Here is a 25501-nt window from a genome sequence, read left to right on the forward strand (position 1 = left end):
CTGGCGTCAGTAAAACAATCACCCACCCATTCAAGCTCATCCATACCTGAATTGTTTTAAGATGTTATTATATCTTTCAAAGCCCTGAGCCTCGTCTCAAATTGTATAAGACCTCTTATTGTCCCTTTTGGCAGCCTGACATCTTTAGAGGGGGAAGTCCTTGTTGTTTCAACATACATATACACATAGTGTACACATAGCGTGAGGCTCAGGTTTGGGAAGGCTAAATAACTTTTTTTTATCTGACGCTGCCCGCCTCCGGCGTCTATAGAAAATAGATCAACTCAGTGAAAGCACCGCCTGCTGACCAATCAGAGCTCAGTGTGCGGAGTTTAAATCTATCAAGTCATGTTACAGGATAAAGGAAATACAGTTTAAACTGCCGTATGCAGAGAAGACGCCGACGTGTCGCACTTTATCATTCATATAATATCATAATATATCACATTTCCTTATCTGAGTCAGCTTCTCGAGCCGTATCTGGCCGTGCATCACCTACATTGTAACATACTGTATGCAGAAGTATTATTTTAAGCAACCCATTAAGTTGACTAAACACTTAACTCAAATTTAATTCAAGACAGATCCACTCGTGTCTTAGATGGGGCAGTGATATCATAAAACTGTTGTACGCTTTCAAACACTCGGTAGTTATTTTTTAACCAGTTGTTCTGTATTCACCTTGCAGGTGCAACTATGTGGCTTGTATCCTGGATTATATGTTTAAATCATGGATGTTTAAATTTCATATTTGTCTAATATTAGTTTACTTTTCATTAATGAAGTATGACGCTGTGCTGTCCCTATTTGTGATTGGTCAAATGTTGCTAACCCCGCCCCTTTCACGTGAACGCGCTCTCAGCTGGTGAGAGAAACCCTGGCTTGATTTACCGAGTTGATAACCAGCGTCGTAGGACCGCTTAGCGAGATCTCGTTTGTTAGGGTTAGTTAAGATAACTCAAACATATCCAGGGTCTGTTGAACTGGCTGCATAGCAGCGCTAATGTCAAAGACACAAACATTATACATTATATTTGTATTTTACCAGGATGCAGTGACACAAATATTTGGGAAGGCTTAGCCTTCTCTAGCCTACAGCACCCGCCGCCCCTGCACATACATACACAAAGAAGATGGAGTCTCTGCAGTCTCCCAGACTCTGGAGGGATCTGCCTGAGGGGTCAGGGCTGCACTCTCTGTTTCAACTATTATTAAAGAGCTTTATAAATCTTTTTAGAATTGCTTTTCTATTTATTTTCTTGCTATATCAGATTAATGGCAGGGTTAGTACTTTAATTAAAACACTTATCTTTCAGCTTGATGATGAATTTCTCAAATCAATTTGAAGATTTTTAAATGTTTAGTAATCTTGAGACTGAAGGTGGGATACATTGAACTCACCACTCCGTAGGCCACAATATTGCTGTAGGAGCGGAGCTCAGGGTAGATGTTGGAGAGGAACCAGCTGAAGGGTCGGCACTGCAGTCTGGACCTCAGGGCTTTCCTTTCAGATATGTCCCCAATGTCTATTCCTGAATTCTAGAGAGGAAAATAAAAACAAATACATCGAATTTTACAAATGCCAACTTTCAATTCTACCCTCTAGTAAAAAAATAAGTACAATAAGCTTCGACTTCGTAGTCTCCAATGCTCCAAAATATATCGTGTCCAGAATTCAGGGCCTCTGGCTCCTTTCAGCATGACTTAGTCATTAGAATGAAATATGTAAGAGCGTTACAAAAGTAACTGAGCATGAAGTTAGCAAGAAACGGTAATACAAAGAAGGGAAAATATGTTATTTATTAAAGAAAAGCTGGAATGACTTTTAAGAAATAATGATTTTTCATCTTACAATGTCAAACATAATTAAATTAGAGAAATGTGAAGGCCGAACATGCATAATATATTTCAACAGTACAGAGGGGTTTCAAATAATGTGAAGCACTTTATACTTCCGGACCTCAGAATTTGTGATTTTGCTGACTTCTATAATCAGGGAAGAGTTTCCATACACACCTTTCTCTCCAGGTTGCTGTGGTAGCGGACAGTGAATCTGTATTGTTCCCTAACCCCTGACCCAGGCAGGTTCCCAGCTTCTGTGTTCACTCTGTGCTCACAACAGTGACTGACTTTACTGACTGCAAAAATCAGCTGATTGTGTTTACTCAGCAGTTGTTGCTAGCTTTTATCCATCTGCACCCTTCACAAATGTCTCTTTACCTGCAGTGGGACGTTCCAGGCCATGTAGACGTGGCTCTTGTACTGGTCCATCCAGACCTCCGCCACTCTCAGAGCGTTCCGCCGCACATGTGCTGTCAGGTTCTTTGTGTAGGGTTTGTGGGCCCGCTCGATGTGAGCAATCCTGGAACATGGTAGAACCTCCACACTGCCACCACACTGCCACACCTACACACACACACACACACACACACACACACACACACACACACACACACACACACACACACACACACACACACACACACACACCACACACACACACACACACACACACACACACACACACACACACACACACACACACACACACACACACACACATTAGTGACAGTTTAACCTCTATGCTCTGTTTAGCATGATATTATTGTGAACTAACTGTATTATAAGAGAACACTGATTTTATTACAATTTGCATTTTTTACAGTGGATAATGTCAAATATATCTACCAAGGTCTAACTAGCTTCAGGCACAAGAAGAATGTAATGATAACTTGGATTGCATTTCCTATACATGTTATGTAGCCCTAAAAGTTGCAATATGGAGGCCGAAAAACATGTTCTTTATAATTGTCTATGTTATTGCCAATGCAAATTAAAGTCATATTTTTCATTACTGGCCTGAAAATGGCATAAAAGCAAAATGGTGCAGTGTAATTATATGGAAGGTGAGGTTGGGATCAATGCTGTGCTACAAGGACTGTAACAGAGCAAACAGTGAGGCAATATGTGATTATCTTCCAATTGACGTTCTTTTATTTGCAGAGGCTCACTAACCCCTTCCCCTCAATGTCCCTAGAGGTCTTTCTAGCCAGGCTTTAGTCTTCACCTTCCAAAGGGAGGTAGCTGGTATTTCTGTCATAATCATGGCTCCTTAAATCGGCATATTTTCAGCCAAACAATTGTGTATTTTTAGCAGTAAAACACCTTCAACATCCCTGCAATCAATGCAACTCTTCAGATGACAGCTCACTACTCCCTGTGATCACACTTCAACTTCACTGCTTCAATTATAGCTGCCTTTTCAGCAATCTTACTGTCATACTGACTGGGTTTCAACTTTACATTTTTAGCATGGAGCAAGTGAATCTTCTTCAGATGTTGCAATTCTTAGTTGTCATGACAATATTTAATCAGCTGATGCTTCTCCCATGGTAAACATACATTTATTAGATTACTTTATTGTCATTACAAAATGCAAGCACAGTGTAACAAAATGAAGGAGGGTCTAACCAGGGTGCAAAACAGTCAGTTATATACACAATTATCAGAGGTATGTACAACATAAATGATACACAAATAAAGGTAAATAGATGGGAAAAGTATAAATAAGAATAAATACACAGATAATAATAAATACAGTGAATACAGTACTATATATAACAGTAATGTACAAGGATAATTGCTCTTCAGCACAGCACACAACAACAACTAGGCAGTATGGGACAGCGTGGGGTTCATTGTCAGCAGTCTGACTGCTGAAGGGAAGAAGCTGTGTGTAGTCCTGTTGGTTCTACCCGGGAGGCTGCGGTAGCGTGTCCTTGACTAGGGCTGAGGTGTTGGTGGTCCAGGAGACGTCCTCCGAGATGTGGACTCCCAGGAACTTGAAGCTGGTGACCCGCTCAACCTCTTCTCCACTAAGATGGACTGGGGAGTGCGTGCCGTCTTTGTTCCTTCTGAAGTCCACAATGACCTCTTTCGTCTTCTTGGTGCGCACCACTCTGCCAGATGCTCAACCTCTTCCCTGTATGCCGTCTCGTCATTGTTGCTGACAAGCCCGACCACTGTAGTGTCGTCTGCAAACGTAACGATGGTGTTTGAGCCATGTACAGGTTTGCAGTCATGTGTGAAGAGGGAATATAGGAGGGGATTTAACACACAGCCCTGCGGGAGACCAGTGCTAAGGATGAGATTAGAGGATGTGAGTTTATCTATTCTAACCATAGATTCTACCATGCTGTGGTCTGTTTGTGAGAAAGTCCAGTATCCAGTTGCAGAGGGAGGGGTCGATCAGGGCGCCGGAAGGGGGTGAAAAGTTAGGACGATTCTAAGGGCCCGTGACTGACAGGGGCCCAAACCATTTTAGAACATTAAGAAAACATTTTTTAAGTAACCTTTCATCATTCATCAATAATTAACATTAATAGAAAGTTATATTGCTAATGTACTCACTAAACTTACGATTCATTTCACTTTTTTTCTTCAAAAAGTTAATTATCCAAAGCCTCTGTACACCCCCTTCTATTTACATGTAATGGTTTGGTCCTGCCTCCAAACGCTGTGCTGCACCGGCACTTTCTAGCAGAGAGTGAGAGCATGTGAGGAGGGATGCTAGGACTTACGTGTGTTGTGTACCATGTCTCAACGACTCACAAAGTCAGGCTTTCCAAAAAGTAAGGAGAGAAAGACAAAAGAGAGAGACTAAAGGGCGACAGTATGTCACCCAGTCTTTCAAAAGAAAAGGTGGGTGTGGTCCATGAGTGGTGGAAATTAGTCTGTTAGCTAAGCGTAGTCCATTGTAAATAATAATTTACCAAGCTGACATTAAAGGTGGGGTATGTCATTTATTTCAGAAACACTTTTTGTTATATTCCATGGAATGCTCTTAACATCCCGATAGCAATGAATATATTAAATGCTTTGACAACAAATCCATAAAAAAATTCATCTGTGGAAGCCGTGGTACTGTAAAGAGCACGACCAATCATTTGAGCCGGCCCGGCTAAAATAACTGGATGGCCTACCTGCCTGTCAGCCTTCCATCTGTGCACAAACTTATCTCCTGCCGTCATTGATCATGTGCGCGTTCGTGTGTGTTGGAGGAGGGGCTCTGTAAGGAAGTCTGAAGGAAGGGGCAGATTTTTTCAGGTTGTGTATTTTCAAATTCTAGCGCACTCGAGCTGGTTTCTCCAAAATGACCTACCCCACCTTTAAGTACTCTTAATATCTTCACAGAAAATGCTGAGGTTTTTCATTTCACTCCTCTTTTAGCTGACATTTAATAAATGCATGTACATTTTTAGCAGCTATTCATACTAAATCAGTTGTCCCTCCCCCTGGTGCCAGGACCAACAGATCCATCTCTAGGCTCAGCAGCCCTGTCCCCCCATAATGCTGAACCTGAACCAGCTTTTCTCCCAACTGAAGGAGGTGAGCAGCATTGTGTTGAATGCCATGCCACTTAACGAAGAGTGACTGGAATACAAAAAGCTAACATCTCATTTCAATTATACTTTTCAAACACAGTATTTTTCCACATATTTAAGTTATATTTATTTGGATTTATGCATTCATGTTGAGAATGTTCCATTCAAAAATGTTATTATTAAAAAGACATTTACACCATAAAAGATGGCTATTGAGATATATTGTCAGGCATGTTAGTCTTATATCAAATAGTGAATTCTATTTCAGCAGAATGTTGCACGTCTGCACAGTGTTATATTTTCACAGCTCAGTGTCAGTAAATATTGTGTGGTTAGTATTGGACTACAAGATAGATGCAAGCCTGTACAGGTAGAGTTATTTAAAGCATACATGAGTGGGTTGGGTTCTGGAGGTGTGGTTACAGCAATTGTGCTTGGTTGGCGTGGCCTGGGCCTGGTGGTGGGGCCCAATGTGATATCTTTTCATGGGGCCCAAAATCCCTGGCGGCACCCTTGGGTCGATGCCAAGGTCACTGAACTTGGTAATCAGTTTGGAAGGAATGATGGTGTTAAATGCAGAGCTAAAGTCAATGAACAGGAATCGTACGTATGTGTTGCTCTGATCCAGATGGTAGAGGGCAGAGTGTAGTGCTGTGGAGATGGCGTCATCCGTATTCCTGTTCTGACGATAGGCAAACTGGTGGAGGTCAAGTGTGGGTGGGAGGCATGATTCAAGCCGAGCCCGAAGCACTTCATGATGGTCGATGTAAGTGCCACGGGTCGGTAGTTGTTAAGGCTTGTTGGAGAGGCGTGCTTGGGAACAGGCACAATGGAGGTGTATTTGAAGCACGTGGGGACTTTTGCTTGGGCCAAGGACAGGTTGAAGATGACAGTCAGGACCAGGTCCGGCCCTTGGCATAGGCAGTATAGGCCAGGGGTCTGCAACCTTTTTGACCAAAAGAGCCATTTTGCTCCTTTTTCCCCAAATTTTTTTTTGTCTGGAGCCGCAAAACATATTTCATAGCTTGATAGCTTTTAAAGTTGTATTTATTGTTGTATCAGACAAAAACTAAAGTTTTTTTGCATTTATTAGGCTATTTATTACATTATATAAAACTGTTAACCTCTAATAAGAAACAAAGAACTCCTGTAAGGAGAATTATAAATAATAAACAGGCCTACTTTAAAATAAATTAAACACTGCACTTGGGGAGTCCTCTGCACATTTGAAGGAAAAAATATATAATTGAAATGGGCCCACTTTGAAATAAATAAAACATATATTTGCACGCTAAACAAGTTAAAGGTAGGGTAAGAATCATAGACTGTATATAAATGGACGTAGTGTCCGTGACGTCACCCATAGGATTCTGCAGAGTTGCCGTGAAGCCCTTAGTAGGCGGAGTCGGCCACTAACCGCTCGACTGTGACGTCAGAGTCTAATCCCGCCTGCTCCAAATAAGGGCAACGAGGCGGAGCCGAGGCGGGACCTGCTGCCTCCAAACTGGAAGTAAACAGAGCTAGCTCAGGCTAAGAAGCTAAGCTAACATGAAATACATGCATACCAAGTTACTGCTAACAGTGTAGTTCCCCTATATAAACGTTACATTCATAATCAAATGAGACAATCTGCAAGAGAATTAGCTATATTTTGTTATTCTTAATGCTTGTCATTCACACGTTGAGAAAAGACGGACTCCACCGCCCGGACCTAACGGAGCCGCAGTGGGCTAGCTCCGGGACGCCGGCTGGAGCTAGCCCCCTGCGGCTCCGTTAGCTCCGGCGGCCACCACTGGGATAATTGGGTCCCCTATTAACATTTGCTCCCGTTTAGCATTATGGGCGTCATAGCCATAGACTATAAAAGTCTTACCCAAGGCTGAATTATAAACTGAAATGTATATGTATGCATAAAGGGCTACGTCCTTAGCTGGCTAATAAGTAACACGCTAAGCTACCAAGCACACAAACACCTGCGAACGGGGTTAACATGTATAATATTATCATTTTAGACTTCTTGGAAGTTCTGTTAGTACATTCAAGCGCACAGCACAACATTTTAATTGTCTGGTATTTGTAACAATATTCCCTAAAAGGCACAATCACCACGAACACGGCTAAAGGGTCAAGTACAGTACTATGACTAACTAACGTTGTAGCCTCTATGGTTGTAGCCTAGCAGAGTGGACAAGTTGCTGTTAGCTGACAGTGAGGCATGTACATGTCCATCAAAGTCACCACGCCCTAATCTATGCAAAAATATTTAAGGCTTAATATTAATTAAACAGATGAGTTGAGAAAAAATGCACCCCCCACACAGTAGTCATGAAGGGGGAATCTAACTATACAGAGAATATGGTTTTTTGAACTACGATGTAAACATGTTTATTTCTGCTGTAAAGTTGGTCATTTTAACATGGGGGTCTATGGAAATTGCTCCCTTCTGCAGCCTGCTCCTACTGGCCACTAGATGAACTGCAATGTGTGGCACTTCCGTATTGGCGTCCCGGCTCTTCCCCAGAGTTTGCCGCTTGGTAAGAATGGAGAAACCAGCTCGAGTGCGCTAGAATTTGAAAATACACAACCGGAATAAATCTGCCACTTCCTTCAGACTTCCTTACAGAGCCCCTCCTCCAACACACACGAACGCGCACATGACCAATGAGGGCACGATATAAGTTTGTGCACAGATGGAAGGCTGACAGGCAGGTAGGCCATCCAGTTATTTGACTCATCTGACTCCCATAAAGTCCCCATTGTCATCCATACAGATGAGATCAAGCAGGGAGTTTCATACAAATACCTGGGTGTAATTATTGACCATCTGCTGTTATGGAAGGATCACATTGATTATCTGTGCAAAAGGACAAACAAAGAATTAATTTTCTCCGCCGTCTTAGGTCTTTTGGCGCGAGCAGAGAAATTCTTCTGTTGTTCTTTACATCTGTGATCATGTCCATTCTACAGTACTGCAATACTACCTGGTACAAATGTCTGTCAGCAGCGTTCAAATCAAAACTGCTCCACCTGTTAAAGATCTGCTCAAAGATTGTTGGTCAACCCTGTCAGAGACTCTATGACTCAGCCTATCATAACAACCTAGTGAGGCTGTCCAACAACATCATCTCCGACCCAAACCATGTTCTGAACAGTGAATATGGACTGCTACCATCTGATCGGAGATACAGGGTCCCACGATTCAATAAAGTCTGACTGAAGCACTCCTTTGTGCATCAGTCAGTCCTCACAGTAAATACAGAGCTAAATCCCAGACCAAATGCACGCTGAAGGCTCTTTGAGCATGTTTTTCTCTCACTGATTGTGCTGTTATGTTAAATGTTTGTGTTTCATGTATTTGTGTATGCATATTTGTCTGTTGATGTTGGACATGGAGCTGCTGTGACGCAAGTCAAATTTCAGACTTGATCTGACAAAGTAATATCGTATCGTATCGTATCGTATCGTATCGTATCGTATTTTAGCCGGGCCGGCTCAGATGATTGGTCGTGCTTTTTACAGCACTTTTTCCAGAGATAAAAAATGTTATGTATTTATTGTCAAAGCATTTAATATATTCATTGCTATCGGGACGTTAAGAGCATTCCATGGAATATAACAAAAAGTGTTATCTGAAATAAATGACATACCCCATTGAATTATGACTGAAGATCGTCAGCTGTCTTCCTCTCCCGTGTTGTTCCCTGGTTGTTCCTCGATAGGCTGCAGCACCTTTGACAACTTCTCTCTACATATCAAACATACCGGTAAACCAGCATTGTTTGCTGTGAAAACAGATAACTCCGTCCACCAGAGTTCCCGTTAGCCAGTAATTACCGGACTATGACCGGTAAAATATGCTGAAGACCGGCAAATCTAAATCTCTCCGGTCAAAGTGTCCGGTCAAAATAATTTCCCTTTAGCGCAATACCGCATCAGTTGTACAACTTGCGCCACCTATGTGACAGACAAAAGAGTATGTGACAGACAAGAATAGTCAATTCTAATGTCTAACACTTAATAAAGAAAGAGATGTCCTGTATGGGTTGATTGTGCGTTGATCTGTTGGTAATGCCTCGGGGTTCCGGTGGGCACTGCGCTATACTTTGTGGCCTCACCCAGTTGCATAGTGACGCTTATTGTTTAGGTGTCTTTTAATAAGCAGGTAGTCCTATCATTAGCTAGAACTAGCTGGATCTGATCGATATGGACATAAACGCGAGTAAAGTCTAATCTGACGGGAGAGAGAGATCAGCTGCTGCTGACGAGTCGACACGCAGCTCTGCATAATCACATGCAGCGGTGAGCGGACAAAACACACACTTCAGGTTAGAATATCACACGTAGCTATTTTAATTACCTCTCAAACTACCTCAACTAGTTATAGATATGTTTAGTTTTACTGTCGGGTCACTCATTACTGCTCCGCGAGCTGCATGATACTGACGGGCTGTCAGGAGAGGGAGAGCGCTCCGTTTATTATTCCTGTGTTATTGTAAATTACTGTACACTTTTGAATAGTTAATCTACTATAATTAGTTTGTTTAATATCGAATCATATCAATTTGTTTTAAAGCTCAATAAATAACAAAGAAGAATTAGGAATTACATTTTTTTTCTTTTTACAATTTCACTATTTTGGATCAACAAAGTATATCTTATTATCTTATACTAACAGAACTACGCCTATATTGCCCCCCCCCCCAAATCAAGGGGAACTGCCCAGCCCCAGTAAAAAACAGAGGTTTATGTGAAATAGTTCTTTTTTTTAAATAATGGTTTTAGTGTGCAATCATAGGTTTTAATTTTTTATTGAGTTAATTTAAAGCGCCAGCTAAAATCTTGCCTAGGGCAGAAAATTGGTCAGGGCCGGCCCTGGTCAGGACCCTGGTCAGGACCCTGGTCAGCTGCTCAGCACAAGAGCTGAGTACACGTCCGGGGATACCATCGGGGCCAGCGGCCTTACGTGTGTTTGTCCTGCTCAGTTCAGCACACACATGTGGGGGAGAGTGTGAGGGGGAGATGGTCTGCAGGGAGAGTGGCCCTAGTGGCTACCTCATGATTGACCCGGTCAAAACGAGCATAGAAATAATTAAGCTCATCTGGAAGAGAGGGGTCAGTGGACGGGGGGGGAGGCCCGGGTGGGTTTGAAGTCTGTGATGGTCTGTAACCCCTGCCACATGCGTCGGTGGTCAGAGGTGTTAAAGTACTCCTCAATCTTTAGCTTGTGGCAGTGCTTCGCCCTTTTGATGCCCCGTTTCAGCTCAGCCCTGGCTAGACGGTAGTCCTGCGCGTCTCCTGACCTGAAGGCCGTGTCACGTGCCTTCAGCAGTTGGAGGACCTGCCCATCCATCCATGGCTTCTGATTAGGGAATATTTTGATCTGTTTGGTGGTGGTGGCATCACTGATGTAGGTGTTGATGTAATCCAAAACAGAAGAGGTGTATGCGTCAATGTCTACTTGGGAATCCATAGTGGTAGTTACAGCGAAGTTGTTCCAGTTGGTGATGTGAAGCTGATGCTGTAAATTGGACTCTGCTCCCTCAGGCCAGACTTTCACTGTCTTGACCGAGGGCTTGACTCGTCTGATAAGGGGGTGGTATTTGGGTAGAAGGAACAGTGAGATATGGTCTGACTGACCAAGATGGGGGAGAGGGAGGGCCTTATATGCATCTTTGATATTGGTATACATGATCCAGGGTCTTATCTCCTCTTGTGGGACATGAGACATGTTGGTGGAATTTTGGAAGAACAGTCTTTAGGTTGGAGTGATTGAAATCTCCAGCAATGATGAAGACAGACTCCAGGTGTAATGTCTGTTGCGTGCTAATGGCTACATGCAGTTCCTTTATAGCTAGTTTAGCAATAGGTATACAGGGTATATAGGCTGCAATTTTAATGATGGAAGTGAATTCTCTGGGCAGATAGAAGGGTCTTGATTTAACCATGAGAAATTCTAGGTCGGCAGAACAGTGCCTGGTAATGGTGCTGTTGTCTGTACACCAGGAGTTGTTGACATACATGCACAGTCCTCCTCCGCGCATCTTACCACAGTCAGCTGTTCTGTCCGAACGGGTGCAGTGAAGGCCTAGTAACGCGAATCAAACTTGGTAAATTACAGTGTACCGAACTGTTGCAATTCTGAATACTGAATTGTATACAAGCGCCAGTTCTCTTTATTTCTGCAACATGTGTACACAGTGTGTGTGTGTGTGTGTGTGTGTGTGTGTGTGTGTGTGTGTGTGTGTGTGTGTGTGTGTGTGTTGAGAGTATAATCCTTCCTAGCGGCCAGCCTCTTTCCCTGCATGCTTTCAAAGCGAACAGAACAACAGGAAGACTGAAGCCCTGGCCCGACGCCCAGGCAGGAGCTCATACTCCAGCTAAATTCTGAGATAATACATGCATCCCCTCAGATACACCTTACATCTCTCTATAAAGGATTTACAACACAGGGTTAGAGTATACGCTGCTATTCTGCGAGCATAACAATCTATTTCTGAGCGGGTGGGTGTGCAGAGCAAGATAGAGAATGAGAAAAAAGGCAGAGAGTGAGGCAAAGGAGAAAGAGAAGATTCAGTGAGAAGATAAAACAGGGAAAGTGAAGAGATAAAAGCAGAGGGAGAACAGCTCTCCTGATCCTCTTGAGTAAGCCTTTCCAGAAGCCTTTGGTTTGTTTGGTTGTCTCAATAAAAAGCCTTCTCCTGTGGGACTAAAAAGGGTCATGAGACAGCTATTATCAAGAAAGCATCTCAGAACATCTCTGTGGCATTTATCTCCCAGATAAAACACAGCTCAATTATATCCCTTAATGTCTCTGTCTGTCAACTGCAAAACAAAATTGCCAGCAGACTTGTGTTTTTACAAGTTTTAATGAGAAATCTAGAGATAAATAATGTAGGAGACACCCGTTTTGATAAAAAAAAAGATGGCAGGAAACAATACGCACAATATAACATCTAGATAAGGCTTCATAAAAACGAATTGTAGAAGGCAGAAGGCTTTTTGCACTCCATGCAGCTACTTTGGCAAACAACAAAGAATATTGACTTTTGCCTGATGTGTTTAGAGTCAAAACTACAAGGTATGAAAAGCTGAAAGTCATGATGTGTTTGTGTTCCACAGGGCTGTATTAGATGCCAGGTTCTGACTCTGAATACCCTGTTGGGACTAATGTTTTGCCAAAGAAAATACATGTCTGATTTTCTTTCTAACCATCTTGTTCCTTTTTCAAATTCTCAGAAACATCCCATATAAATAGATGAACAGGGGTAAATAGGTTAAGCCTCCAGTATATCCCACCTTGAACAAAAGTGCAAAAGTTACAACAGCTTTGAAGTGTATCTTCTTCTTGGGTTCTATTCAGTTCTGTGCATCTTGAGATGGTTGCAGCCGGCTGCAGGTGAGAGGCTCTGGTCGCTGCCAGTGCATGAGCTGACGTAAACCTAATGCAGAGCTCCCAAGGAAGGCCCTGCAACGGGCTGTAAAACGTATCAACATGTCGTTGGTGTCCCACTACCTGCCATCGCTGACCTCCAGCACACGGTGCCCCCCTCCCATCAGGGAGGAGGTACCGGAGCTTATAGATCCCTCACCAGCAGGCTCAGGAACAGCCCCTTCCACAACATCTTAACCCTCCTGAACCCCCCACTCAGACCCAGCCCCCCGAAAATAAGTGAATTACCAAAAGCTAGCAATAGCATTAGCCCAGTCAAGGCTAACACCGTGACCGAGGTACCGCCGTCGTGGTTTCTGGAAGAAATGGAAAAGGGGTTCAAGAAAATGCAAACCCTGTTGGACCACAAGCTGAACAACGCTGGAGGTTTCCCAACTATCTTCTTAATGATAGTGACTTTGTCAACCTAATTAATGAACAGCTGACTTGGTATTTAACAGCAAACAGAAACTCTGCCTCCCCGACTATCGTTTGGGAAGCGCCTAAAGCAGGGGTCTAAAACTCGGCCCGCAACTTCATTTTATGTTTAGAGCTTGCATTTATTATAAGGTTACATGCCACTTTACAGAAGCAGGTTGCCCATAAACTACATGTCCCACAATGCATCTCGTTTTGTGACATGCACACTGAAGAGACTTGCAATTATTTGCCCTGGACTTCTGCTTTCAGACATAGTTAATTACTAAGTTAGGTAACACTTTATATTAAGGTACACAAATTAACCATCAACTAGTTCAGGGGTGGGGAACCTCCGGCCCCCGGGCCGTATACGGCCCGCGAGACCATTTGGTATGGCCCTCGAGGTAATTAAAAAAAAATAAAATATGTTTTTAAGAAATCTAGACCGCAAAATAATTAAACAAGCGAGTGCCTGTTTTTCCTGGCAACGGTCATGGTCCTTGAACACAACACGAGCCTAACGTGTCATCACGTGGTATATGTCTCGTCTGGTCTGACAGGGGTGTAGTTCTGACGGAGAGCATCAGAACGCAGTGTCACTACCCGCATAGATATATATAAACACACAGCCCGGACAGCTATCATACTGAATACATATTTACTGTGAATGTATGCAAAAATGTATGGCATATGTCTGTCTAACAGAAGTTAAATTCATTTCTCACTTATTCTAACAATGTACTTAACCCCAAGTAAAAGAACCCAATAAAAAGAGTTGTTAAATAATAGTGAAGTCACGTTGTAATAACAATAACTCATCTCTCTCTCGTTTTATTTTTGAGCTTTGCTAAAAGCCACTGTGTCAAGTGTCCTTCTTGGGTTGCCGTCCGGAGTTGTCCAATATGGCGGACCATCTCGCACATGCGCAGTACTGATCGGGCAGGGGGACGGATCGGGTAGTGACCAAGCCCCCAGGAAGTGCGCCGGAGTCTGATGAGAATATTCGTTGTGGCCAAACGGTGGTACTACACTCCCTTTAGGTTGCTGGGCCCGGAAACACTTTTTTCCATTGACTTACATGGGGAAAGAGTGGTCTGTAACTCGTTGGATAATTTTTTTTAAACTAAATAAACTACCCAGTATGAACGTTTGTATAGCCCTTATTAAAAACATTCATTCCTCAAGTTGTAAAAATGTGCTAATAACGTTATTCTTTCTGAGAGTTATTTCCCTCTGCATTATGAACGCGCATCTAACCCACGGGACCGCGCCGCCCGGCACGTTCAAGTTACGTGTTCAGCACTACATGCGTTTATCTTTACCCATGGATGCATAATAAGAACGGACCCATATCGCCTTACTGCCAGCCCACGGAACTGTAATAATGGATATATTGCACATGTTTGCTGTAATTCATCATTTGTAAAATATTATACTACATGGGCTGTATGATTAAATCTTGTACCGTAAATGTTGTATTAAATAAAGTTAATATTACCGACGTTAGATTAACGTCCCTGTAGTTTATTATTGCACTAAGAAGCTTATTGCACTGTATGTATATATATATATATATACGGTGCAATAACTCTTTCATGCTAAATGTAGCTCTGTTGGATATCACTAGATCCTGTTACAGCGTGATATAAGTAGGCTACATAACGATTGATGTGTACATTAGCATAATTACTAGCTAGCCGCTAGCTGCTAACTGCCGCCTCGTTAATATCAAATCCATCATAATAACAATCCATTACCATGCTGTCATGAATGCACGGTGCTGTTACATGTACGCAAATTGACGTGCTTGATGTGAACGAGCATTTTGGTTAAAGTTGCGCATGCTCTATGAGTGCACATACGGGTACTTCTCAGGCATGCTGGGTAATCTGTGACGTTTCACTCTCTCAAAGGTTGGGCCATTTTATCATCATGCGCTAATGAGCAACTCTCATAGGAATGAATGAGTCCCCGCCTCCCACGCTGTATCCAGTTCTTATTATACATCCATGGTAGTGACACTTAACTCCGCTCTTCACAAATTGCAGGAACCATAAGGAGCCGTACACATGCCGCAGTTCCTGCGTGGCTGTGTCTTAGTTGAAAGCCCAGTGGCGATCTGCTCATCTGTCATACTGATCATACAGTCAATAACGTTGTTGTTATTAGCATCTGGTTAGCTAGCTATGCTAACGAATATAAGAAGCTTTTTCTCCAACCAATGAGGTAAAGGCACATCTCTGAATGATCATTATAGTTATAAAAAAACAAGATAATTAAGTAAACAGGTATACAATTCGAAATGACAGTAAAAAAAAGTTGTTATTAATAAACAAGAATCCTGTTTAAAAGGGGAGTGATTTGTAAAATGGCAAGATATCTGGATTAAGAGGTTGCTTTTTCTTTGCACAGCATGAAAGAAAGGCCAAATGAATGGGCTGTGATTTTTAAGCAGAGGTCAATAATTTGTACGGCCCTCGGAGGATGTTGAACAAATTGAAATGGCCCTTGAGAGGAAAAAGGTCCCCCCCCCCTGTACTAGTTGTTAATTAACATGCATATTAGCAGTATATTGGCTCTTTATTAATCATTATAAAACACTTATTAATGCCTTATTCTACATGACCATATTCTACAAGTAATAAGCCATTAGTTGAGAGTTTTTCCTCATTAACTATGGGCATAGATTTGTCTCATAATGTGTGTACATACAAATAATTTGTATGTGAATATGTGATTTGTAAATGTAAAACACCATCCACAAATCTATTTAAAAGATTTGCAAACTCACAAATACATTTGCAAATGTAAAACGGATCTGCAAATAGGCTAAATATTTTTACAAATAATAAATAGATCTTTGAATATCTCTTTAACATTGACAACTTTCGATCAGGCATTTGTGAATCCATTTTGTATTTGTCGACCAAAAATGTGCTTGTGGATCTCAAATATCTGCTTGTGGATCGTCTTTTTACACACACAGAGTTTTGAGACAAACTTTCCGTCTCGGCTAAAATCTACTCGTGTCACTCGGTTATTTTCGGAAAACATGTGATGGCCGGCTGATGACGACAATTCCGCATGATTTCAAAGTAAGAGCATGATGGTTTGTTTAATGCTGTTTTTGTATGATAATGAACAGCGGAACGTTAGATGCATTCTTTATCACCATCATCATCATGTTATAGTGATACAGTTAGTTTGTGTTAGTTTATTGGTTCAATAGAGCATATATCGAGTACATTCGTATGCATTGATGTTGAAGTACAGGATACGCCACTTTCGGGTCCCGGGGAGCTACAGCAGCGAAGCAGCCTAGAGAAAACTCTTTCTTCATTGTTTGTTGTGTATTCAGTCAAGCGGGTCAAAGTTACAAAGCACTTCACATCTTATTAATCGGCCTAGTTTTACCTTACCAGTGCAGTGGTAAGGTAATCTGTAGAAAAGCACCGTATTTAGGTTAGCCTTCATAGTAAGGCTACATTAAATGTTATAATATTCATTGTGGCCTTTTTACTGTATATGCATATATTCCTGTCTATTGCTTTTATTTGTATATATATATATATATATATATATATATATATATATATATATATATATAAATGTATAGGACTTGTTTCCACACATTTCACAATTTGGGATGAATGAAGTATCTATCTATATATCTGTCTGTCTTGTCTGTCGGTCGGTCGGTAGGTAGGTAGGTACTAGGTAGGTAGGTAGTGTTAGAAATTAAAATCAATGTTTAATGATATAATAAAGTTTAAACATACAGTCTTGTATAACTGTTTTATTGTGAAAAGACTTCCGGTTAGCTTTCGCCTGTGGTTAAAGTTTATTTTGAAAAGCTATTACGGAAGAGATACCTGAAGTACCACCAGTAAGCTTGACTTCTGGTTTTCTGTTAAACAAGCGATTACAGCCGTTACAATACATTAAATAAAAAGTCATGAAAGAGAGTATGAGGAGAAAAGGCGTGTCAAGTTATGTATTGAATGCACAACGTCTAAATCCTCTGTTATGTGCAATATCGGACACAGAAGACCGAGGAGGGAGGCCCCTCTACGTCACCACAGCCGCCACTGAAGAGGAGGAGCCAAATTATGAGATATATAGTCAGGTGACGGAGCTTTGTTCGCTCTCTTTTCCACGGCCCGGACTGCGAGAGGAAGCTGCAGCCTTTCTCTCCTCACTCCTCCTGTTTGTTACATTACCGCACCATTTAATTAAAGTACCCATTTGAACATTATGCCAGAGACTCCATTGGTCTCTTTATTCTAAGCTTCTCTCCTGGGACGCGAGAACGACGAAAAAAGCTAACAGTAGGTAGGTACTAGGTAGACAGATAGATGGATAGATGGATATATAGATAGTTCATTCATGCCAAATTGTGAAATGTGTGGAAACAATAACATTAAATACAAATTAAAGCAATAGACAGGAATATATACAGTAGAAAGGACACAATGAATAGTATAACATTTAATGTAGCCTTACTATGAAGGCTGACCTAAATACGGTGCTTTTCTACAGATTACCTTACCACTGCACTGGTAAGGTAAAACTAGGCCGATTAATAAGATGTGATGTGCTTTCTAACTTTGACCCGTTTGACTGAATACACAAAAAACTATGAAGAAAGTTGAACCAATAAACTAACACAAACTAGCTGTATCACTATAACATGATGATCATGGTGATAAAGAATGCATCTAACATTCCGCTGTTCATTAAAAAAAGAGCGCATTAAACAAACCATCATGCTCTTACTTTGAAAACCATGCGGAATTGTCGTCATCGGCAGGCCATCAAGTGGTTTCCGAAAATAACCGAGTGCCACAAGTAGATTTTAGCCAATACCGGCGGAAAGGTTATCTCAAAACTCTGTGTGTGTAAAACGACGATCCACAAGCAGAGATTTGAGATCCACAAGCACATTTTTGGTCGACAAATACAAAATGGATTCACAAATGCCTGATCGAAAGTTGTAAATGTTAAAGAGATATTCAAAGATATTTTTTATATTTGTAAAAATATTTAGCGTATTTGCAGATCCGTTTTACATGTGTTTTAAATTTGTGGATGGTGTTTTACATTTACAAATCCCATATTTACACACATTATTTTTATGTTCACACAAATAATTATGAGACATATCTATGTCCATAAATAACCCTCTAATTAGTGCTTATTTATTGCAAGTAATGAAGTTGTTGTTCATGAGTTTTGGTCTTAATATGCGCTGCTCAATATGGGCCTAATAAGGCAGTAGTAGCACAAGAATAGTAATTCTCCCATAATAACACTTAACAAATATGATCTATTCTTATGTATCAAGACATGAAACTATAAGTGTTAATTGTGTCTAAATAACTCAAAACTAGGTATTTATATCTAAGAATATGTTTTGGGGTATTGACAGTTCAGCTACCAATATCAAGGTGATATTGACCTGTATGTTTCATATTTGCACATTTATATTTTTGAAAAAATGTGTACTGAAGGTTGGACAGGAAACCGGGTACAGGAAGTAGGAGAGAGAGTAGCATGGCAGTAGACTGCTACTAATTTTCCCTATGCAAACCTGAAGAGTAAAAGGGTCAAGTCCGTCAGAAAGCAATACACTGTAAGGATTAGTAACATGTATTGTGTTTATGGGATGACATTCGGAGATGTTTAAACACAATGAGAAAGCATACATTAGGGCAGCATTTCTGGTGGGGTGCAGAGATGTGATTGGTGGGTCGTGGAAACAAACATTTTTTTTTAAAGGAGACCTATCATGCTATATTTAAATGATATAGTGTATGACCATACCTATATAAGGTATATTTATACATTTTATTTTTCAAAATACCAAACAGATCATTTTTAGCCATGCCTCGTTTCGCTCATTTTCGCTCTTTTCCAAGCCTGTCTTTGAAAATTCTGAGCAGCAGCTGACCACGCCCCCTGCAGAAGAGGGGGGCATGAGCCGGTGAGAGTCACGTTAACATGCTTGCTGTGATTACGAGTGTGGAATAAACATGTCATCTCAGAGCAATGCATGTGTTCAAGCGTATTATCAATTTGATCCAGAGACTGACCCTGAAGCAGCGGAGGTTTTGGTGGAGGTGCAAACATCTCGGTTGCAGCAGGACGTTTCTGAATGGTTAGTTGACAAGCTGTTGTTCCTATTTATTTTACTCTGTTACGATGCTTGCTACTTATTCCGTTCATATTTTGGCTAATTAGCAAGAATGCTATGTGTACAGTTTATAACTTAGAGCTTGTAACGCAAAAACAGCGATACATATATATATTTATAAAGGGAGACATTCATATTTTCAGCATATATACAATGGCCTCATTGCGTTTATTAATAGTTTAGGTCCTTTTCTTCCAACATCGTGCAACAAACCGTTGGAAAGTTCAATAACTTAGGGTGATAAAAAGTATAACTCCAACAACACCTCAGTTGTCAGCAATGTGTGTAGTTTCATGTGTTTTTAAAAGCTCAGTTATTGACTTCTTTCTACAGGTGTACATGTGCAAATTGCGCCACGATGCCTTCTGAACGGAGAATGTGTGCTGCATGGAGATACCACAGGTAACATTTTGATAGCTTCACTAAGTTGTCTGTTTAGAGAATACATTTTTAACATGTCATTCAATATATCTTTATCACACTAGGTGTCAAGATGGATGCAGGAACTTGAGGACTCTATAACCTGTATGGTGGACCATCCTGGATTGGAGCCTGTGTGCCTGAATGTGTTCTCCCTGCAGAATGCATTGAATATTTACAGAGCTGAACATGGTGGACTACAGTTGAGGCAAATAGAGCAGTGAGTGGTTTGTTTCTTTTGACTGAAATTGTAAAACGAATGCTAATATTGTTCATGGAAATAAATACTGGTGTATATGGCTTTATGCAATCTTTCATTGTACATGTACTATTATATATATATATATTATTACACAGCAATGGCATAACACACCCATGTGTACGACAAAAAAAGTCCACACACAACCTTATGCTTTTGAAATCAGAATATTCTTTACCCATCCAAACATGAATAATCACGACACATTTGATATCAACTCTGAACTTTATTGTCAAAATGAACGGTTCTTTGAACCCATAAAAAAAAAACGAAATGTACTTGTATTTTGTATAAATTACACTAAATATTTTTTTTAATGATTTCAGGCGTCACAGGTATCTAGCCTACAGAAGCTTTGTGAGCTGGTGCTGGGGCTTCCTTGGACGCAGGATCAGAGTGGTGATTCCGGTCTGCGTTGTCCTCAAGGAGGCAGGAGTTTCCTGATCCGCAAAATGTCGATGTTGGGTTCAGACAGCAGCCAAATTGAACCGTGTAGCATACCCGGCGATGACCTCGTCCCTGTCAGGTCGCTCATAATGGTGCAGGGTCCACAAAGACTTGGTCGAAGATGAGGTCCATCAAGTTGGCCACGTAGCCTGTGCAATGTTAAAAAAAAGCACAACAAAAAATGTGGTTTAGATTAGTATATGCATGTAAAAAACTGAAAGTTCTTTCTAATTTTATATTTGTAAATAGTTGTATAATAAATATTTTAAACACTTACGGAATGTGGGGTCAGTCTTTACTGGTTTTGCTCTGCATTCTCCCTTCCTGGCCTTTGGGAACTGCAGTTTATACAGAGGGTTTCCAGGGGATGTAGTGGCTTGTGCACGCTCAGCGTTTTCATTGTAGTGCAGGGCTGCCAGGTACAGTTTCATTTCCGCCATGAGAAAAAAAAATGTAAATAATAGCAAAGGATGTACAAATTGTCACTAATTAGTAAGTATGTGAGGTGCTGGCCTGTAAAGAAGAAAACATAGTTGGAACAAAATCATCTCAATTTAGTATTCAGGATGAGAAAATACTATTTGGATAAATATCGTCTGAAATCCCAAAAGATGGGGCTTAAAACTCTCTATTTAGCAAAGCTCTTTGCTTAGCCTTTTCCAATCTGAGTTAGTTTTGAACCGTAACGTGCATGCTGTGTTTCTGACTCAATACAGATGATGTGTTGGAGAGGGGCTGAGCTCAGTAGACTGACTGTAATGAGTGCTAGCCACTAATTAGCCTGTTGCTAGGTAAGGCCTTGTCAACAACATACCAACGGGGCTTTAGCTCCGTTTTACTCGTGGTGTGTGTCCCCCCTCGCATACATACACACAGTGTTGTATCCTCACACACCCCCATTTATATTCATGTGCGCAAACAAGTAAACACACAAAAGCTTTTACATATAACGCTGCAAAAAACGGCATGTCTCATTAGCGTAGCGTAGCTTAGCTTACAGATCGATGATATCTGATCGTTCTTACAGACTACAATCACAAAAGCTTTTACATATAACGCTGCAAAAAACGGCACTTACCTACAGAAGATTACGTTTGTTATTATAACTTACTCAATATGATTTTAGAGGATACAAAATACTAATAAATAGGAGAATAAATACTTGTGTTATCGGCTAGGGCGTGGCTTTACAGCCTTCACACAGATGGCCATTACGGCAGTATGTCTGAACATGTTAGCAAATGCCTGATAATTAAAATAAAAGACAAAGCAAAGACTGCGGAGCGTACAATATAAAATGTTACAAAAACATATAAACACCTAACCGATTACTATTTGGGTTTGAGGCGACATTGATACGGCAAAGCTACATGCTACATACTACAAGCTAGAGATAGCTTTATCAGGAAAAACACCGCTAAATAAAAACTTACAGCTTCAAAATTGGATGTGTCCTCACTGGCCTGCTCCCGGATGGTTGGTATTGATCCCGGCAATGCACGTGGCCGTGGCTCATTCCCCTGATAGGTGGAGAGTTGACCAATAAGCAGAGCACGTCTCTTTGTGACGTAGGAAAGTGTTGAAATCTGGATCCGTTTTTTTCAGATCCGTTTCAGCCACTTTTTTAGAGATTTGGCGAAGGAGGAAAATAGAGAGGGTTGTGTTTTCTGACACTTGGTGAGTTCCCTGGAACACCGGGGACACATATTCATGTATAAAAGACGTCCAAAGGTGCATTTTGCATGATAGGTCCCCTTTAAAAAAAAATAATCTTTTTTTTCTTTTTTTTTCACACTGGTGGAATATCAAAACAACGGCCCGGGGTGCAAAACGCATCAATGAAAGCGACCCTCTACCACACAAAACAACACCTGTAGATAACCCAATTTGTGTTCTTTGAAATTGAAAAGGATATTGCATTGTGTTTGTTACTTTCGTTGCAGTTGTATGTCTTAAGTGTAATTTGGCATGCTTTTATTTTGAAGGCGAGTTTACGCTGTTGACAGTTGTTGTTGCTATGGAAACAAGAAACGTTTCACAGTGGGCGGAACTTGTAATAAAGTCCGCGATAATAAAGCCCACCCATTTAGAGGGAAGATATGATTGGTCAATTGTACTGTCATTTGACATTACTCTCTCGTTCAGTTACTATAGCTGGCCCTCTGTGAATTCATAGCTGGACGTCCAATCAGCTCCTGTCTTCACCTCGCAGAGAGGAGCTTCTTTCATTTAACCCTTCACATTCAAACAGAAACTGAATAGGCAGATTGAAAGGATTTATTTCTTTGGAAATGTTATTTTAAATACAATTTAATCAAGTTATTTTTGGTAAAACTAATGACAAATATTACTAAAAACATATTTTTAAAAAATATATAAAGAAAAATATAATTTGTTTTAATGTTTTTAAATATTATTTTGTAGAATATCTTAGGCCCTCAGAGACAGGCTCGCCACTGGTAAAAATCTCTCATACACACATGTGAAAGGCTCTCACAGACACACACAAACAGCATTGCAGTCGGGAAGAAAAGCAATGTGGAGAGAGAGGAGAGAGAGAGAGAGAGAGAGAGAGAGAGAGAGAGAGAGAGAGAGGAGAGAGAGAGAGAGAGAGAGAGAGAGAGAGGAAGAGGAGAGAGGAGAGAGAGAGAGAGAGAGAGAGAGAGAGAGAGAGAGAGAGGAGAAGAGAGAGGAGAGAGAGAGAGAGAGAGAGAGAGAGCACACCTTTATCTATTTAATAAAGTTGTAAAAACTAAAGTAAGAAATCATTCCAATGTGTACTATAGGACAGTAAAAAGTTTAAAAGGGGAGGGATTAGTCAAATATGCATAAATAAAAAGAAAGAATGCTAACTAGGTAACATAAGATAAGAATAAACAAGTTTAAATGATTTGTTATTGGTTGTGATCATATTCTAAAGATGTTTGGATTATTGAAAAGTATACAGCTCCCTTTCATCTGAGTGTTGAGTGCTGTATCCATAAATTCATGTTGGGCTCAAAGTAGGGCTGCTCGATTATGGCAAAAATCATAATCTCGATTATTTGGGTCAATAATTGATATCACGATTATTAAAAACGATTAACCATTTACTTTGAAAAACATCAATTTATTGAAGAAAATAATTTGAAAAGTATGTTTTTAACAGTTGATTACCCTGAACTTTAAGTATAATTCAACTGAAAACCCTATTTAAAAAATAAATAAAATCGTTTTATTTCGATTATGTTGTTTTCATAATCGTTGCAAGCCAAAATCGTAATTGCGATTAAAATACGATTAATTGAGCAGCCCTAGCTCAAAGTGCACCAGATTGATGCATTTAACTTCAACATTTAAAAAAAATCTTCCTGGGGGTGCATGCCCCCGGACCCAGAGGATGTGATGTCCACCATCAAATAAAGCAGATTAAAATAATTAAATTGCATACATTTTATTTTAGTAAACACTGAAAACGGGTCCCACAGACCCAAACAGCACTCAAAGGTTAAAGGTAGCATATAATAATGTTAAAATGTGCTAAATATATACACTGCAAAAAAACAAAAAAGAGGAGTAAAAGTAGCTCACGACTTGTTTTATTTTTTGAAATAAAAAGGTTGGAGACCCCTGTTATAGAACGATACATTTGACAAGTTTAAGCTTGGCCTACCATTTTATTGGAGCGATGAGGAACAGGTGGGGCTTGAAAAGGCCCACCTGTTCAAAGTGGGGAATGACAGAAAAAGTTTGAGAACCACTGCATCAGGGTGACCAGACGTCCCCGTTTTCCGGGGACAGTCCCCGTTTGTATTGGCCTGTCCCCGGTTGAAACTGTCCCCGGAAATGTCCCCGTTTTTTAATATACGTTAAAAACACATAGCAAGGTGAAATAAAACGTTTAATGTCAGGAAACACTGGGTAAACAGACTGCAGTCAAGCCAGCCCCCACTTCGGAAAACACAGTCAAGCCAGCCCGCACGTTGTAATGCGGTGCGCGAATATCCTATGCATTTAGAGGCCTGTAAAAACTGCCTTCAAAATAAAAGCGTTTACTCGGTCAATAACAAATATACCTAAAAAACACACCAAACATATTCATATATACTGGAGCTTAAATTAAGAAATATGTAGCCTTCTATATAATGTGATCAATAATAATGTAAAAACAAACTACGTATAACTACCACATTATAACTGAGTGAATGTAAAATGTAAGTATTGTGGTGACCACCTATTTATACACTGGGTTCATAATTCATACATGGAACTACAGTTGGGGGTATTGTTCCCACACGGACATGTTATGTGTTTTACTATATATGTTGTGTGCCCTCCTCTCTTCACTCTCTTCTTCCCGGACTGCAACCGGACAACATGTCCTGTTCTACTTCTAAATAAAGTACCCTTTTGCACCTTCCTTGCACCGCCTCTGACTCCCTATCTCTCGGCACTACACTGGTGACCCTGACAAGTCTCGAGAAGTTTCCGGGACGGACCCGAACACGGCAAAAGGAACTCAAGTTTCTTTCTCGAAATGCCGGGGATTTTTTCCGTCACGCGGACTGAGGCTCCCGCAGAAGAGCTGGGGACGTTGCTCACCATTCCCGCATCAGCCTTCCATCCAACAGGGGGACGATGCACGACCTGCTGGGTCGACCAGCAACCCGATTGCTACCTCGTGGGCTTGTTTCTTCGGGGCGTGCGGCTGCACGTCCCGGCTGCGCTAGCTGACGACGACTAGCGGCTAACCACGAGGGGCTAACGACGGCTAGCAGCTACCCATGGCTGCCAGCTAGCGGCTAACGGCTAGCTGTTAACGGCTGTCGACAACAATTTTTTTTCCGGTGCCGGAGAGGAGGTTCGACCAGCCGGTCGACCTCGTGTGGACACTCAGAATTGTCTCCCTTTTTTCTTTAACAGTGAAGACAATTGGATATGTTAATGATATATTGACCGCAAAACTCAAA

The 25501-nt window shown here is 41.0% G+C and overlaps 1 protein-coding gene across 1 annotated transcript in view; it reads right to left on the minus strand.

The window, feature by feature from the left end:
• LOC117553230 (polypeptide N-acetylgalactosaminyltransferase 18-like) overlaps positions 1 to 25501 on the minus strand; it is a 347581-nt gene that overhangs the window by 104940 nt on the left and 217140 nt on the right. The window contains exons 7-8 of the mRNA XM_034227077.1: positions 2221 to 2406; positions 1402 to 1539 (exon numbers count right to left, since the gene is read on the minus strand). Of these exons, the coding sequence (XP_034082968.1) occupies positions 1402 to 1539; positions 2221 to 2406 (324 nt within the window). The remainder of the gene's footprint in view (positions 1 to 1401; positions 1540 to 2220; positions 2407 to 25501) is intronic.

This window comes from Gymnodraco acuticeps, unplaced genomic scaffold (assembly GCF_902827175.1).
Source record: "Gymnodraco acuticeps unplaced genomic scaffold, fGymAcu1.1, whole genome shotgun sequence".
Lineage (NCBI taxonomy): Eukaryota > Metazoa > Chordata > Actinopteri > Perciformes > Bathydraconidae > Gymnodraco > Gymnodraco acuticeps.